The sequence below is a fragment of the Notothenia rossii genome (assembly GCF_949606895.1).
Source record: "Notothenia rossii genome assembly, chromosome: 5".
NCBI classification, from domain to species: Eukaryota; Metazoa; Chordata; class Actinopteri; order Perciformes; family Nototheniidae; genus Notothenia; species Notothenia rossii.
The window spans coordinates 62,668,161-62,681,942 of record NC_136903.1 but is presented as its reverse complement, the minus strand read 5'-3'; the positions used below and the strand labels follow the sequence as shown (position 1 = coordinate 62,681,942).

General features: G+C 39.0%; 1 protein-coding gene across 3 annotated transcripts in view; it reads left to right on the top strand.

The window, feature by feature from the left end:
- The window catches only part of LOC307039827 (protein SSUH2 homolog), a 30,588-nt gene extending 17,423 nt beyond the window's left edge, over window positions 1–13,165 (top strand). For all 3 annotated transcript variants that reach the window (XM_079682238.1, XM_079682239.1, XM_079682240.1), the window contains 8 exons: window positions 2,201–2,261; window positions 3,137–3,258; window positions 5,376–5,438; window positions 5,552–5,631; window positions 6,272–6,364; window positions 9,304–9,409; window positions 9,942–10,049; window positions 11,200–13,165. In XM_079682238.1, the coding sequence (XP_079538364.1) occupies window positions 2,201–2,261; window positions 3,137–3,258; window positions 5,376–5,438; window positions 5,552–5,631; window positions 6,272–6,364; window positions 9,304–9,409; window positions 9,942–10,049; window positions 11,200–11,340 (774 nt within the window). In that variant the 3' untranslated portion in view covers window positions 11,341–13,165. The remainder of the gene's footprint in view (window positions 1–2,200; window positions 2,262–3,136; window positions 3,259–5,375; window positions 5,439–5,551; window positions 5,632–6,271; window positions 6,365–9,303; window positions 9,410–9,941; window positions 10,050–11,199) is intronic.
- Window positions 13,166–13,782: the final 617 nt, after the last annotated feature.

Sequence of the window (13,782 nt, the reverse complement as noted above, 5' to 3'; positions counted from 1 at the left end):
CTTTATGAGCGCAGAAATAGTCTTAAAATCAGATCTGTTTTTTAAATGAAATCTGACGGCAGGCAGTTAGCTCTGATCACCTATGATAAATGCGCCGCACCTAATCGCTGGCCATTCAGCCACAGACACTGTTCGAAATGGGGGGGAGCTAGGAGGAGCTTGGCTCCCCCGAAGAGGGAGGGAGCTCCCCTGAAGGCTGACTTTGAGATAAATAGGGGGAGCCCAAAACAATCGTGCATATTTGTGTCACACAGATTAGAAATGTTGAGTTTCTGTAAATAACAGTTCTTGAAATAAATAATAGTTATTGTTCATTACAGTTTCTGAATATTTGTTTTATATTTGTGAATATGTCTGGGTGTTGCCATCTGTATGTGGCGGCGCTGCATTCTTACTTACGTTGCTATGATTATGGCGGTGATGCCGGCGCGGTATTTGAAATGTTCATATTGATATATTTTTTAACTCTGGCTGTGTAATAAAAAAATATGGCAAAACGAAAACAGCCAAGCGTCACAGCTTTTGGATTCACAAGCAAAGAAGCGAAGGAGTCTAAAAATGACAACGTGAACGGAAAACAACTTTTAGTTGGCCGGCTGTAAGCGGCGTTAGGGTCGAGTTTGACAGCTCCACACCGAGGGAGAGGCCTGCCGATGCGGAGCCTGAAGAGGCTTCAACAACGGCCACATCCGCCAGCATAGTGACACCGTCTGTATTAGTAGAAGAGTGTTTTTATAGCAATTGATCGCATCCGCGCTGCTACGCCAGTCAACAGAGCATGCGTGTGACATATTTAGTAGCAGGATGTGCTCTGAAAAATAGGGCTCCCCGAAAGCAAATGGGTAATTCGAAAACTGACAGAGCTCCCTCTATACAAATCAAACTGTAGAAGATGTGAAAGCAGCTATTGTTTTAAATAATGGTTGGAATGTGACCTGTGAGCCTTCTGAATTACCGTGGGACAGCACATTCTAAACTAAAATGTTCAATCAATAAAGTAACATCTTATCTTATCTTAATAATATCTTCATATTAATAATAATAATAAATCATACAGTATGTGTCCGAAAGGGAGCAGGAGGAAGCAAACACAAACATATACTGCATATTAAAGCAAACGATTGTAAAGGTTAAAGTATGAGCATAACAAATAAAGAAGTGTAATGTAAACATTTACATTATAATTATGATTATTTAATATATAAAGACTATATATTATTGAATTACAAGATTAGATATACTTTAGTTGATCTAAAATATTGATGTGTTCAAATGCTCTTCAAAACACAACTGAAAGTCCATGAAACTTGTCTTTCTGTATTTGTGAATGAAGCGCCATCTCCTGGTTAAAACCTGAAATTGAAAATCTGGCAACGCCCTCTTGGAAAATAGTGGGAGGGCTTAACATTCCTCTATACTGGTCTTTGGCAGGCCGTAGGCAGGAAGCTGTAAACTGGAGTCCGAAATTCAGTGCTACATCTGTATGCTGCTAATCTGCTTCTTTTACGATGTAGACATTGTGTTTGACTAAAGGTTTAAAAAGTCTCACAGTGGCCCCCACTATAATACCCCCACCCACCCCTCCTTATTTATCCTGCATTCGTTATTAGCAGTTCCCGGTTGGTATTCCCGGTGGCGTGTGGCGCAGTGGATAGAGCCTTGGTGTTGGGATCAGGGGGTCACAGGTTCAAACCCCACTGCAGTCAGCATGTCGTTGTGTTCCTGGGCAAGACACTTCACCACAAATTGCTCCTGTGGGGATTGTCCACAGTATTGAGTATGTAAGTCTCTTTGGATAAAGGCGTCTAACAAGTAACATGTTTTAACCCTTGAATGGTTGGAAAAATATTGATTACTTTGATAATAAATACAACTTAAAATGTAATAAATCTTATGCAAGTTCAGAAGAGTGTTTTTTTTTTTTTTTTTTTATCAAATATGTGGATGTTTATATGCTGATACTGTTATAAGTGTAAGTCACTCTGAATGGAAAAAAAAGTAATATCATACTGAAGTAATCTGTAATACATTTCAGTTTTGTTAAATCGATTGATAACATTCAAACCATTGCTATGATTGTTAGTAATTTGATGAGTGGTACTTGTTTTTTGTTTTGTTGCAACAATGATATCTCTGCTAAGTAAAATGTTATTGAGGTTGCACATTCAGTGTTTGTTAAAGTGTGTTTTCTGCTCTGTAGTATCGACTGGAGACGTATACTGAGTCCAGGTCAACTGAGTGGGCCACCAAACCTCATGAAGGTAACACACACACACACACACACACACACACACACACACACACACACACACACACACACACACACACACACACACACACACACACACACACACACAACCACAGACACACACACACACACACACGTTTGTGCAACCTGAACATAACTCAGAGCACAAAAGGTCCACTAGTGGCTTTCCTATTTTGTTTAATTCATGTACGATTCATTGTGTGTAAATCATTGGGTTTCATTTGTTTTAAAGAGAAAGGCAGTTTGATTTCTTGGGATTTTCTTTCATCTTAGAAAGCAGGAAAAAAGGGTTTGGTTAATGACAATTTGTGGTGACTTTATTGGTCGGTCAAACACACTAACACACACTTCGTAGTGCATCATGAGGTCACCACTTAAGATGAGCTGTTGTTCAGGATGTTTAACCACCAATTTAATTGGGTTACTTATAAACCATAAAACCAGGTCTGAACCTTCAAACAACTCTTTGAAGAAGTGAGTTAAAGTGGCAATAAGCTAACATTCCCATCCCCTCCATCGGTATTAATGTGGCTGACTTTATCATAAAGACAAAGGGATCACTTCCTGTTTTACCAATGGCGAAAAATGTATTTAGACTCTTAGGGAATAAGCAAGACATATACATATTTTATGCTGCAAGTGCCAGCTATTGTCATTGGAAAATAATTGGTAACAATATACAGCATTATCTTTTCCTGGACTTTGTGCCGTAAATCAGAATACTGACCTGGTGACAGACAGAATTGACAGCTGAAGTCGAGGGTTATAGAAATCGAATCTCAATGCTAACTTTAAGTACCATCACTCTGCCAGCAGCTGTTTTTTGATTGACAGGTTAGTATAACGTCTCTCTTGTGTGACCCACAGGTGAAACGGCTGACTTCTACACTCAGACCGCCCCCCGACCCTGGGAGGTCCTGGCCACCACCCCGAATCTCTTCACCAATCACACGGAGGAGATCCGCGTGCCCTACACCTCCTCCGTCAAGGTGATTGGTTAACACAAGCTGTCCTTCAAAGATATCCATATTGCTACATTTACCTACAAACTGCTGACCTGTGCAATACTTAATTGAGTACACACTGCCATGTCGGGTATTGTGAACATTTGTGTGAGAAAAATCCACCGTGTATAGTTGTCTCAATCGCATGCGGTCCCTTCTCAGGAAGTGACGATCAGCGCTGTTGGCTCGTTTTTTCCCCTCAGAAAAAAAACAACCTCATTAGGCGGGATTCTCAGCTGAGCACTGAAGGGATGTTGCTAAAACTAATTTGACAACATGATGTCAAAATGCAAACCGCAGACGAAAAGGAGAACAGTGGAATCACAGACAGGCAGATGAAGCATAGAGAATATCAAATAAAAAGCATGCAAAAATGAATCTAAAATGAATGACAGTGTAAAGTCCAGTGTTTGCCTATAGCAGCGGTCCGGGGCCCAACTTCGGCCCGTTGTCCATTTTTAATTGGCCCTCAGCAAATTCAAAAAGAATGCTTTTCTTATATTGTACTTCTCAAATATATATCCAAACATATATTACACATTATAAAACGGACAAGTCAAATCAAGCAATCTGTTTTTAGCCGTGATATACTGAGCGTATACCACGGGTAGAATTGTAAGTTACTTTTCACAACAAGTCAGTATCCCTCCGCGTCTGAGAAAAACAGTATACCGATGGGCTGAAAAGCAAACTGCCTGCAGTTTGCAGTTTGCTTTTCATACTGGAACAAGAAAGCAGCGGAGAAGTAACGGGGCAGAAAGCCTCCTTTTTACGCAGCGGTCCAGACATAGACATCAAACGGCAAAACATATTCAGTGTGCAGATCCTTTGGCATTAGGGCAGGGATATCTAGACACTTTCCAAGGTTTTACATAATGAATTGTGCTACTTTTAAAGCAAGCAACGATGTTTTCAAATCTGTAATCAAAGAGGTCCGCAAAAACACTATCGACCAATCAAATTGCTTGATTTGACTTGTCAGTTTTATAAATATATTTACATTTCTTCCGTTACGAAAGAAACTTAAAAAGCCTAAGATGGAAACATTTAAGATTAGCTTCGACCTCCGGGGGGGTCTTACTATGGAGGAGTGGATTGAGGAGTGCCTATCTCCAGAAGAAAAAAAAGCACCTAACGACGACATGCAGAGCTACGTGAAGAGCAGGTAGACCAACCGGGAAAGTACCACCATTCAAAAGCTTTCTGATGCGGGTCTTGAAACAAAGCAGAGAAATTATGACCGTTAGTGGCCACAGGTGCGAAAGCTCTCTCCAGAGCTACTGGAAGCCCAATCTCGGGGACCCGAGAAAGTGGAGCAATATTCACCCACATGTCGGGCCGAACCACGCGCCTTAGCTGTGATATAATGAGCATATACCACGGCCTGTCGTGAGCTATTGCTTAAGTATTATTCACTTGTTAATAAGCCCAGTTAATACATTCAGTCAAAGTTGAAATTTGTTTCTAGCAAATCTTAGTTGATACAAAAAGCCCAATAACTTATTTGCATAACAAGCTTGAAATATACCCTTCCTATTTCCCCTTTATTATAATCAATTTGACGTTCCTGTTTTAAGGAATGAGCGGCCAACACTTTTTGTAACAAAATAAATGAAACCCTATGGAGAGCTGTGATGTAGACTGTTTTTTTTTTCAAAGCATATTCAAGTATCAAGCATAATGTGCCTACATTTGATTGATTTTGCTAACTTATAACTTAACTTATGAGGCAATATACCTCAGCTCTAGCTAGCTAGTGGCCCAGCCCTTTGCATGTTTTTCTGTCTGTGGCCCTCAGTGAAAAAACGTTGGACACCCCTGGCGTATAGTAGGCCTATATATCAGCAGTACATAGTACGCAATGGACATACTATTGGTTTTGAGTACTTCAAATATTCTTAAGCTTACTAACTAGCATGTTGGTATGGAATTTGGTTTGCAGGCCAACTGTTGACCTCAACTTAGTTTTTATGTATTTTAGCTGATACCTGACAGCCAATCAGAGAGCTGGATTCTGATGTGGAGAATTTTGCAGCTTCTCTGTCAGTGGGACTCCAACAGTAAAGTTATTTTTAACTGTGTGTGTGTGTTTTTTTTTTTAGGACTGCAACAGCTGCCATTCCACAGGGACGATGCCGTGTGATGAGTGTCATGGAGATGGATCTGTAAGAAGCCTCCAACCAGTCAATCATTATCCCATCAGCTACAATAAGCTACAAAGTGATTGAACTGACCTAATGTGGATTAACTGTTCATGTTAATATGTCTGTGTGTGCAGAAAGTCTGCTGGGTGTGTAACGGCTCTGGGAAGAGAGGCGAGGAGAGCTGCACTCAATGTGACGCTTCAGGCAAAGAAAGGTCCTGAGGGGGGGTCGGGAAGTCCAGCTGCTTATGACACTTAAATTAAAAATCCATGTTCCCCTCTTACATTTTTAGAGACTAAAATAGGTAAAACTATCCAGGGTTTTCAAAATGACAGACGCAAATAAACAGCTACCTTATAAATAATACAACAGCAGAGCAGCGAGCTGGAGAATCTGTTGACTCTGCAGACAAATCGTATTTTAGTCCGTGAAACCCCTGAGTCAAATGTTTAATTTGTGATATTGGCCGATATAAATACAATTTAATCAATGTTTTAAAGAAAATTGCAACCATAATAATGATCTCCTATGATACCTGGAAGAGGCAAATCTCAAACACACAGTGTAAAGACAGAAAATCGCCATTTCACTATAACTTTATTTGGACAGAAATATAAAGCTCCTTCAATTGTAATTTGTTATCCAATAAACAAAAGTTAAATCAATGACTTGAAAATAATCAATCGAAAAATGGATTTTATTTGAAAAATCTTCAGAAAGTTAGTGAACTAGGACACAAAACACAGCGGTATGGCCCCTTTAAATGACACTATACAGTCAGTACACTTTGATAAGATTGAAAAGAAGATTGTGAAACTTGTCTCATATCTGACTGTGTTTATGTTCGTGTGTAGGTGTGATAAGTGTGATTCTAGAGGAACGAAGGAGTGTGAAACCTGTAAAGGAAAACGACAACTGCTGACCTACATCCAGCTTAACGTGGAGTGGTGAGTACTGATACAACTTTGATATAGGTCCTTGGAAGAACAGTCCTTAAAGAGCTTTGCTGCTACCTTAAAGAGTTTCAAGGGGTCCTTGATGATGTTTCATGGTTTCTAGGAGTGACGGTGAAAGTTCAAATGGTCATTGAGGATGATGTGAAGGGTTTAGGCCAGGGGTCTGCAACCTTTTTGACCAAAAGAGCCATTTTGCTCCTTTTTCCCCAAAAGTTTTGGTCTGGAGCCGCAAAACATATTTCATAGCTTGATAGCTAATAAAGTTGTATTTATTGCTATATCAGACTAAAACTGCAGTTTGTTTGCATTTATTAGGCTATTTATTTCATTATATAAAACTGTTAACCTCTAATAAGAAACAAAGAACTCCTATAAGGAGAATTAAAAATAATACACAGGCCTACTTTAAAATAAATTAAACACAGCACTTGGGGAGTCCTCTGCACATTTGAAGGAAAACAAAATATTAAAATGGGCCCACTTTGAAATAAATAAAACATATAGCTGCACCCTAAAAAGAGTTAAAGGTAGGGTAGGTAAGAATGGAGAAACCAGCTCGAGTGTGCTAGAATTTGAAAATACACAACCGGAAAAAATATGCCTCCTCCAACACACACGAACGCGCATCATCAATGAGGCCACGAGATAAGTTTGTGGACAGATGGAAGGCTGACAGGCCGTTAGGTCATCCTGTTATTTTAGCCAGGCCGGCTAAAACGATTGGTCATGCTTTTTACAGCGCTACGGCTTCCACAGATGACATTTTTGTATTTATTTATTGTCAAAGCATTTAATATATTCATTGCTATCGGGACGTTAAGAGCATTCCATGGAATAGAACAAAAAGTGTTTTCTGAAATAAATTACATACCCCATTGAATTATGACTGAAGATTGTCAGCTGTCTTCCTCTCCCTTGTTGTTCCTTGATACGTAAAGGCTGCAGCACCGTTGACAACTTCTCTCTACATATCAAACATACCAGTAAACCAGCATCGTTTGCTGTGAAAGCATATAACTCTGTCCACACAGAATTAAATCCTTCGTTCCTCCGGTACTTTTCTTTGATTTATCCATAGTTCGCTCATCAAGCCGGGCGTCAGGTTATTCGCCTCCGAGAAAAGGCGCTCGCGCGGGACCGTAGCAGGATGTGACGCATATTTTAGTTGACCTAATTAAAACCGTTTTGTTTTTTATTTATGTGTCACAGTATCACCTCAAAATACAAGACAAACATTTTCAGCCATGCAACAAAATATAAATAGTCCTACAAATACTTTTATTTTATTTCCTTCTTATTTTTGTCTAAGCTCAAGGGAGCCAGAGCAGAGGGCTTGAAGGGCCGCATGCGGCCCATGGGCCGCGGGTTGCCGACCCCTGGTTTAGGCGGTCCTTGAGGAGGTTCCCTGAGATTGAAGATATTCTGGTGGTCTTTGATGTAGTTCTGTGGGCTCTTATAAAGATTCAGAGGGTTGTTGTTGGTTCCAGAGGTCCTTCATGATGTTTCATAGTCCTTTAGGACGTTTTTGATAGTTTTAAAGAGTGTTGAGCAGTTATTTCTGAGATTTTCTAAAGTGTTGATGTTTTATCGGGAACTCCCTCCCCCAATCTGTCCGCCACTCTCCCACACTGTCTACCTTCAAAACCCAGCTGAAAACATACCTCTTCTCCCAAGCCTTCAACTTACCCTACCCCCCAACCCACTGACTTCACTCACACCCCACGCTGTATCTCTTATTCACCCCACGCTGCATCTCTTATTCATACATTCATCAACTTTTTCTTTCCTCTTTTCCATTATGTTGTCTTTTGCTCGTTGTCCTATGCTTGCTCCCCCCCTGTGTTGTCCTTTGCCTGTTCATGTAATGTTCATGTTCAATTTTCTTGTCCAATATGTTGTCTTCTGCCTGTTCACCCCCTTTCTGTACTTTTAATTTTTTTTTTTGTAAGCGACTTTGGGTTATTGAAAAGCGCTATATAAATAAAAGTTATTATTATTATTATAGTAGTTAGGGTTAGTTAATGGTTGGATGTTCAGGAGGTCTTTGAGGAAGGAGGAGGTTAAGAAGACAAACTATTTAGCGTCAGTAAACTGCCTTTTTAGATACTGTCTGAGCTAAATCTTTTGTTTAACATCTGTCATGATATAATAAGGAGGATGCATTGATTTTCACAGTTTGGGATATTTTAGAAATTAGCAAAACAATTTGAAATCATCAGTTTAAAACGAGTACAGGAGCATGTATTTGCCTTATTAGGTAAACATGAGAAAATGCCTCACTATGATGGAAAATATTTAAATGTACTTTTTGGAGCAATGGCTCAAGTTGAAACCCTGATTTTAAAGAATGCGTGATCTTTGCCATTTCAGACACATTATCAAGAGTCAGAGTGTCTGAGATTTGTCTAACAGTCTATTATAAACATTTTACAGCAGCCGACATCAAACTTCTATATGTATGCCATATGGATGAACACAGATTAAAAAGCCACACTTTTTACTCGTAAGACAAGTGGGTTAAGAGGGTCTAATTGGTCCTGAGGAGGTTCCCTGTTTCCTTAAAGATGTTTCAATGGCTAATGAATTTGAATCTGACCCAGTGTGGGTGAAAAGCAGCACAGACAGATTGTTTAATGCCATACATTCTGACCCAAGGTAGCTTCCCTGTAGTTTGAAATTCAAAGAATTTGTAGGCAGTTGTGTGTCTCTTTAGTGACCTCTGGCTGAGTAAAGACAGTAAAGACAAACCTACACCATGTGAATTTAAATTAATACATACTGTACTCTGTATCTGGTTCAAATAACTGATAACATCATGTGTACAAAGCATATAGCTCGCTGCGTGCGTGCGTGCGTGCGTGCGTGTGTGTGTGCGTGCGTGTCTTTGTGTGTGGAAACATGTTTGTTTATATATGTGTATCTGTGTTCAGGACTAACAATGTGGAGGACCACGTGGTGCAGCAGGACTCTGGTCTGGAGGCCGATGATCTTCGTTCAGTGACCGGGAAGGAGCTATTTAAGAACAACCAGTACCTGGTACGCAACACACACTCACACACATTTACACACATTACAGCATATTTCATAATATTCTGAAGGATACTCTGTCTCCATATCTGACTTCCTTCATTATGTTGTTCAGTATATAAGTATAAAGACATGGTACGTTGTTTTTTTCTTCTCTAAGTTTACCGTGTTTTTACACAATACATCTTATACTACATTATGCTCACACATTAACATCTACATTTCTGATGTTACTGACGTATGCACTATATATTCGTTGTTATTTCTTTACTTTATTACAATAAATACTTTAAATACTTTAATTTACCAGCATCTTTTTTGTGGTTTCCCTTTTTTGTGGTTTCCCTAGGAGCAGCGTTATGAAACATGTACATCATAAACATCATTATCTCTCTTCAGACAGGTGTAGCAGAGCTAAAAGGAAATGTTTCCTTAAGATTGTGCTACAGGAATGTTCATGTGTTAATTAAAGAATTTTGCTATTGTTAGCTGTTTGTTTTATTGTCAGTGTGTAAACCTCTCTCTCTCTGGCTCCTCTCAGCTCTACCCGCTGCTCGGCTTCCCCAAACCGGCCATCTCTGAGGCCTCTGAGAAAATGGTCCGAGAACACCAAAGCAAGTACGCTCAGAACGCCAGGATCCTGCAGCAAGTAAGTCATCAGACTGCTGACTGACACATTCAGGAAAAAAGAGGAAAATATATAATAATGGAAGAGAAAAAATATAATCTCTCTTCTTTAGAGTCAGGTGAAAATATGGATATCCGTGTCAGGTGTGTCCAGAGCAGAGATGGGCATTGCCATTTAATTTTCATAGATTGTCATTATTTTCTACTGTCATCTTTTAACCAACATCATTACCAGATCATAACTACTAAATGTTCATTCTTTTTTTAAGGTTTTAACCTTTTTAAAATGTCCAGTTGTTTTAATAATGTCACTCTTTGACTAAAAGGAAACGCAACAATTTATTAAAGCTATAGTTACCTGCTAGAGTGTAAGCATTGTCATTGGTGTATTGCATATATACTTTTTAAAATATATATTCATATCTGTAAGGTCGATGCAAGTTTATTTATACAGAACATTTATACAAGGCAATTCAAAGTGCTTTAGAAAAATAATGTACACGCATGAAAACCTATTATAAAAGGAACAAATTATAAAATTAAAATGTTTAAATGCATTTTAAAACTTTCATTTAGAAACCAAAACAAGATACAATAGAATAAGAAAGATATAAGTTAGAGTGTAATTAGAGATATGAAAAACTTTTTGTTCATCTATTATACAAAATCTACTTTTTCATTTATGTTATACATCAACATGTGTCCCCTCTGTGTAAAGAGATTCAGGAAAAAATGTTTCTCTCTTTTTGTCCTGATCCATTTATATAAAAACCTGTCTGAAAATGAGCTGGTTTTGGCCACTTTATGATATCATCTCGCAGAGGGGCGTGGCCTGCAGCATCATTAGCGTTTAAAGCTACAGACACTGAATCAGCACTTTTGAAACAGGGCTGAAACAGAGGGGTTTATGGCATGCTACAATTATCTGTTTGGTATTTCAGCCGAACACTTCAGTGACATCTTGTTTATATATCTGAGACCTGTAATATATTGTTGAAAAAGAGTATAATAGGGTACCTTTTAATAAATATGAATGAATGCAGATTCCTTGTATGTGTACACAAACTTTTGGAAGTTCAACATTTTAATTCTCAGTTTAGAGAATTTGAAGTTTACCATATTCAGACTTTTGCTTTAAAATCTCTGTCTCTGCCTGTCTTTCTCTGTCTCAGAGGCAGACAGTGGAGCTGATCCCCATCACTAAGGTGAAGTACAAGTGGAAAAGTGACTCTCACAAGTACTACGTCTACGGCAACGAGCGTACGGTGGACTGCGACAAATACCCTGCAACCTGCTGCTGTGTCATCCAGTAGACACACACACACACACACACACACACACACACACACACACATACACATACACATACACATACACATACACATACACACACACACACACACACACACATACTGTAACAAACTGTTATTCTGTTTCTTTTTACACCTTTAACAAATCTCTCCTCAAATGTTCAAGATTGTTCTGGTGGTTCCCACATGTGGCCGGGTCCCACTCTTGCATATAAACCTGTATTTTGTGTATGCTTAAACACGCACAAATAGTTAAACTTCAGTATGTGACGTTTTACACAAAAAGGAAGGGATAATTAACCTTATCGGTATGGTATTGAGTATTTACATTTGTGTTGTACTTAATATTAAAAAGTACTCAACATTAACTTAATACTCCTGCAGGAGCTCCATTTAATAGTTTTTTTTGTGTTTCCAAAACTATTCTGACTCTACCTCCTGCTCAGAGTTATTGATGCTCCACCAGGTGTTCTAATAAGAAAACAAACATAATTTAATCATTTATATTGAGATTTTATTTATAGAGATTTTAAAACGATAACTAAATTGTCGATAACAAATAAAGTAATTGTTCTATATTCAAACCACAATTTGGTATCCCTTCTTTGTCCCTGTATGGATACCTGTGTGTACCAACACGACCACCAACCAAAGACATGCCAGTATGTAACATGTAGTGTCCTCAGTATTGCATTGAAAGCGCATAATGTCCAAATCATTGCTGTTTCAAGAACAATCAACAGTTTTGACCAAAAAAAGACTGCATCATATTTACATCTGTGTATTTTAACAACAACAGAAACCGGCTCACCTGGTCTCTACTTCTCTTTTTCTACCTGTTTGTTAATGTTTCATGAAAGTAGAAAGGTGTTAATGGCCAAATGTATCTGCATGTGCTCATGAATATTTGATGCTTTGTGATATACTTGTAGCTTATTTTGAGAGCAAGCATGGTGTTATGTTTACAGCTGACTTTTTGTCTTGTCTTCAGCTGACATTCACTACAGGATGAAATGTACAAGTTGTCCCTTTTTTTTAAACTGCCTCCCTGTCTTACACCAGAGCTCCTGCAGTGGGTGCTTTTATGATGTATATGTGACAAATAGGACAATGCCACTTTGTGTTTACAGCTGCAACCAGGCCTATGCAAAAAAAACTGCAATTCTTTACATGACCCCCATGCTAAGATGCTTACCTTTTACAGCAGTAGTAAAAATGTTAACAGCCTGGAACAAAAGAAGTGTTGGTCTCTATAGCTCATTTCCCCCCTCATGATAACTGTTCTTGGGGTATATTTTTAGATCATCTATTTAAATTATATTAAGGCTTAAAATGACAAATCATGTCAAACCACAGACTTTATTTCAGGCATCTAACCAAAAACACATCAACAACCAGAAGCCGTAGAATGCTAATTTGTTTCCAGCTTTTAGGACTCCTAGATACCTGCACCTCTCTATTAGGGGTGTGTATGCTTTGAGTAACAGGTGCTATCTCAGGTTGCTAACCGCTAGCTGTCCACTGTGCTGCGTGACCCAGGCCGCCTTAATACACTAACAATGCCTAGTTTTAGCTAAGCCTGGCAGTTAGAGGTGGTGGCACTGCCAAGATGGCTACCTCATAAACCAATTGGTGACGTTGCAGGGACTACGTCCATTTTTATGCAGTCTATAGTTTTAATCTTAATCTATCGTTGAAATATATGTTAATTTACTAAATATAATCAATTCCTTCCATCTTGCATTTTATAATATCAATGTTGCTTATTGTTTAGCGTTAAGGGTTTAAGTTATAGTCCTTCTTTTCAATAAAAAAACACTTCACCAGTCGACTGTTTATTTCATGAAGACAACCTTAATGTGACTTTGTCTAAACTCAAATGCTGGTGTGATGTTTTATTGTGTTTAATGTTAATGCCTTAAACCAGGCCTATTCAACTAGCGGCCCACGGGCCGAATCAGGCCCTTCAGAACTTTTTTCTGGCCCACAAGAGGTTGCCTGCAAATCGAAATGGATATATAGCCTATATAAAACTAATGTCTCATCACACTAAATCCGACGATGCGGCGAAAACGCTGGTTTTTCCATTCATTTGAATTATTTTGAATCCGTTATATTGCCTGCCGCACTCTTCTCATAAAAAAAAAAAGAAACTTTACTGTGTCCGAACTTGCCATTGGCTCAGTGAAACTCAAGGCCCTGACACACCAGGCCGATTTCGGCCGTTTTCGTTAGTCGGAAGACGAAGCGTGTCCTGTCGCCCAATCTCAATTTGGTGTGTCCCGCACAGGTCCCGCACCGTCGGCCGTGACACGCCTTATTTGGACTGCCTGACCCGATGCATGGCCGATTCAACATGTTGAATCAGCCATACATCGGGTCAGGCAGTCGGACCAAGCAATCACTCTGATTGGTTGTTCAGCTAGCAAATCAGTGCATGAGAAG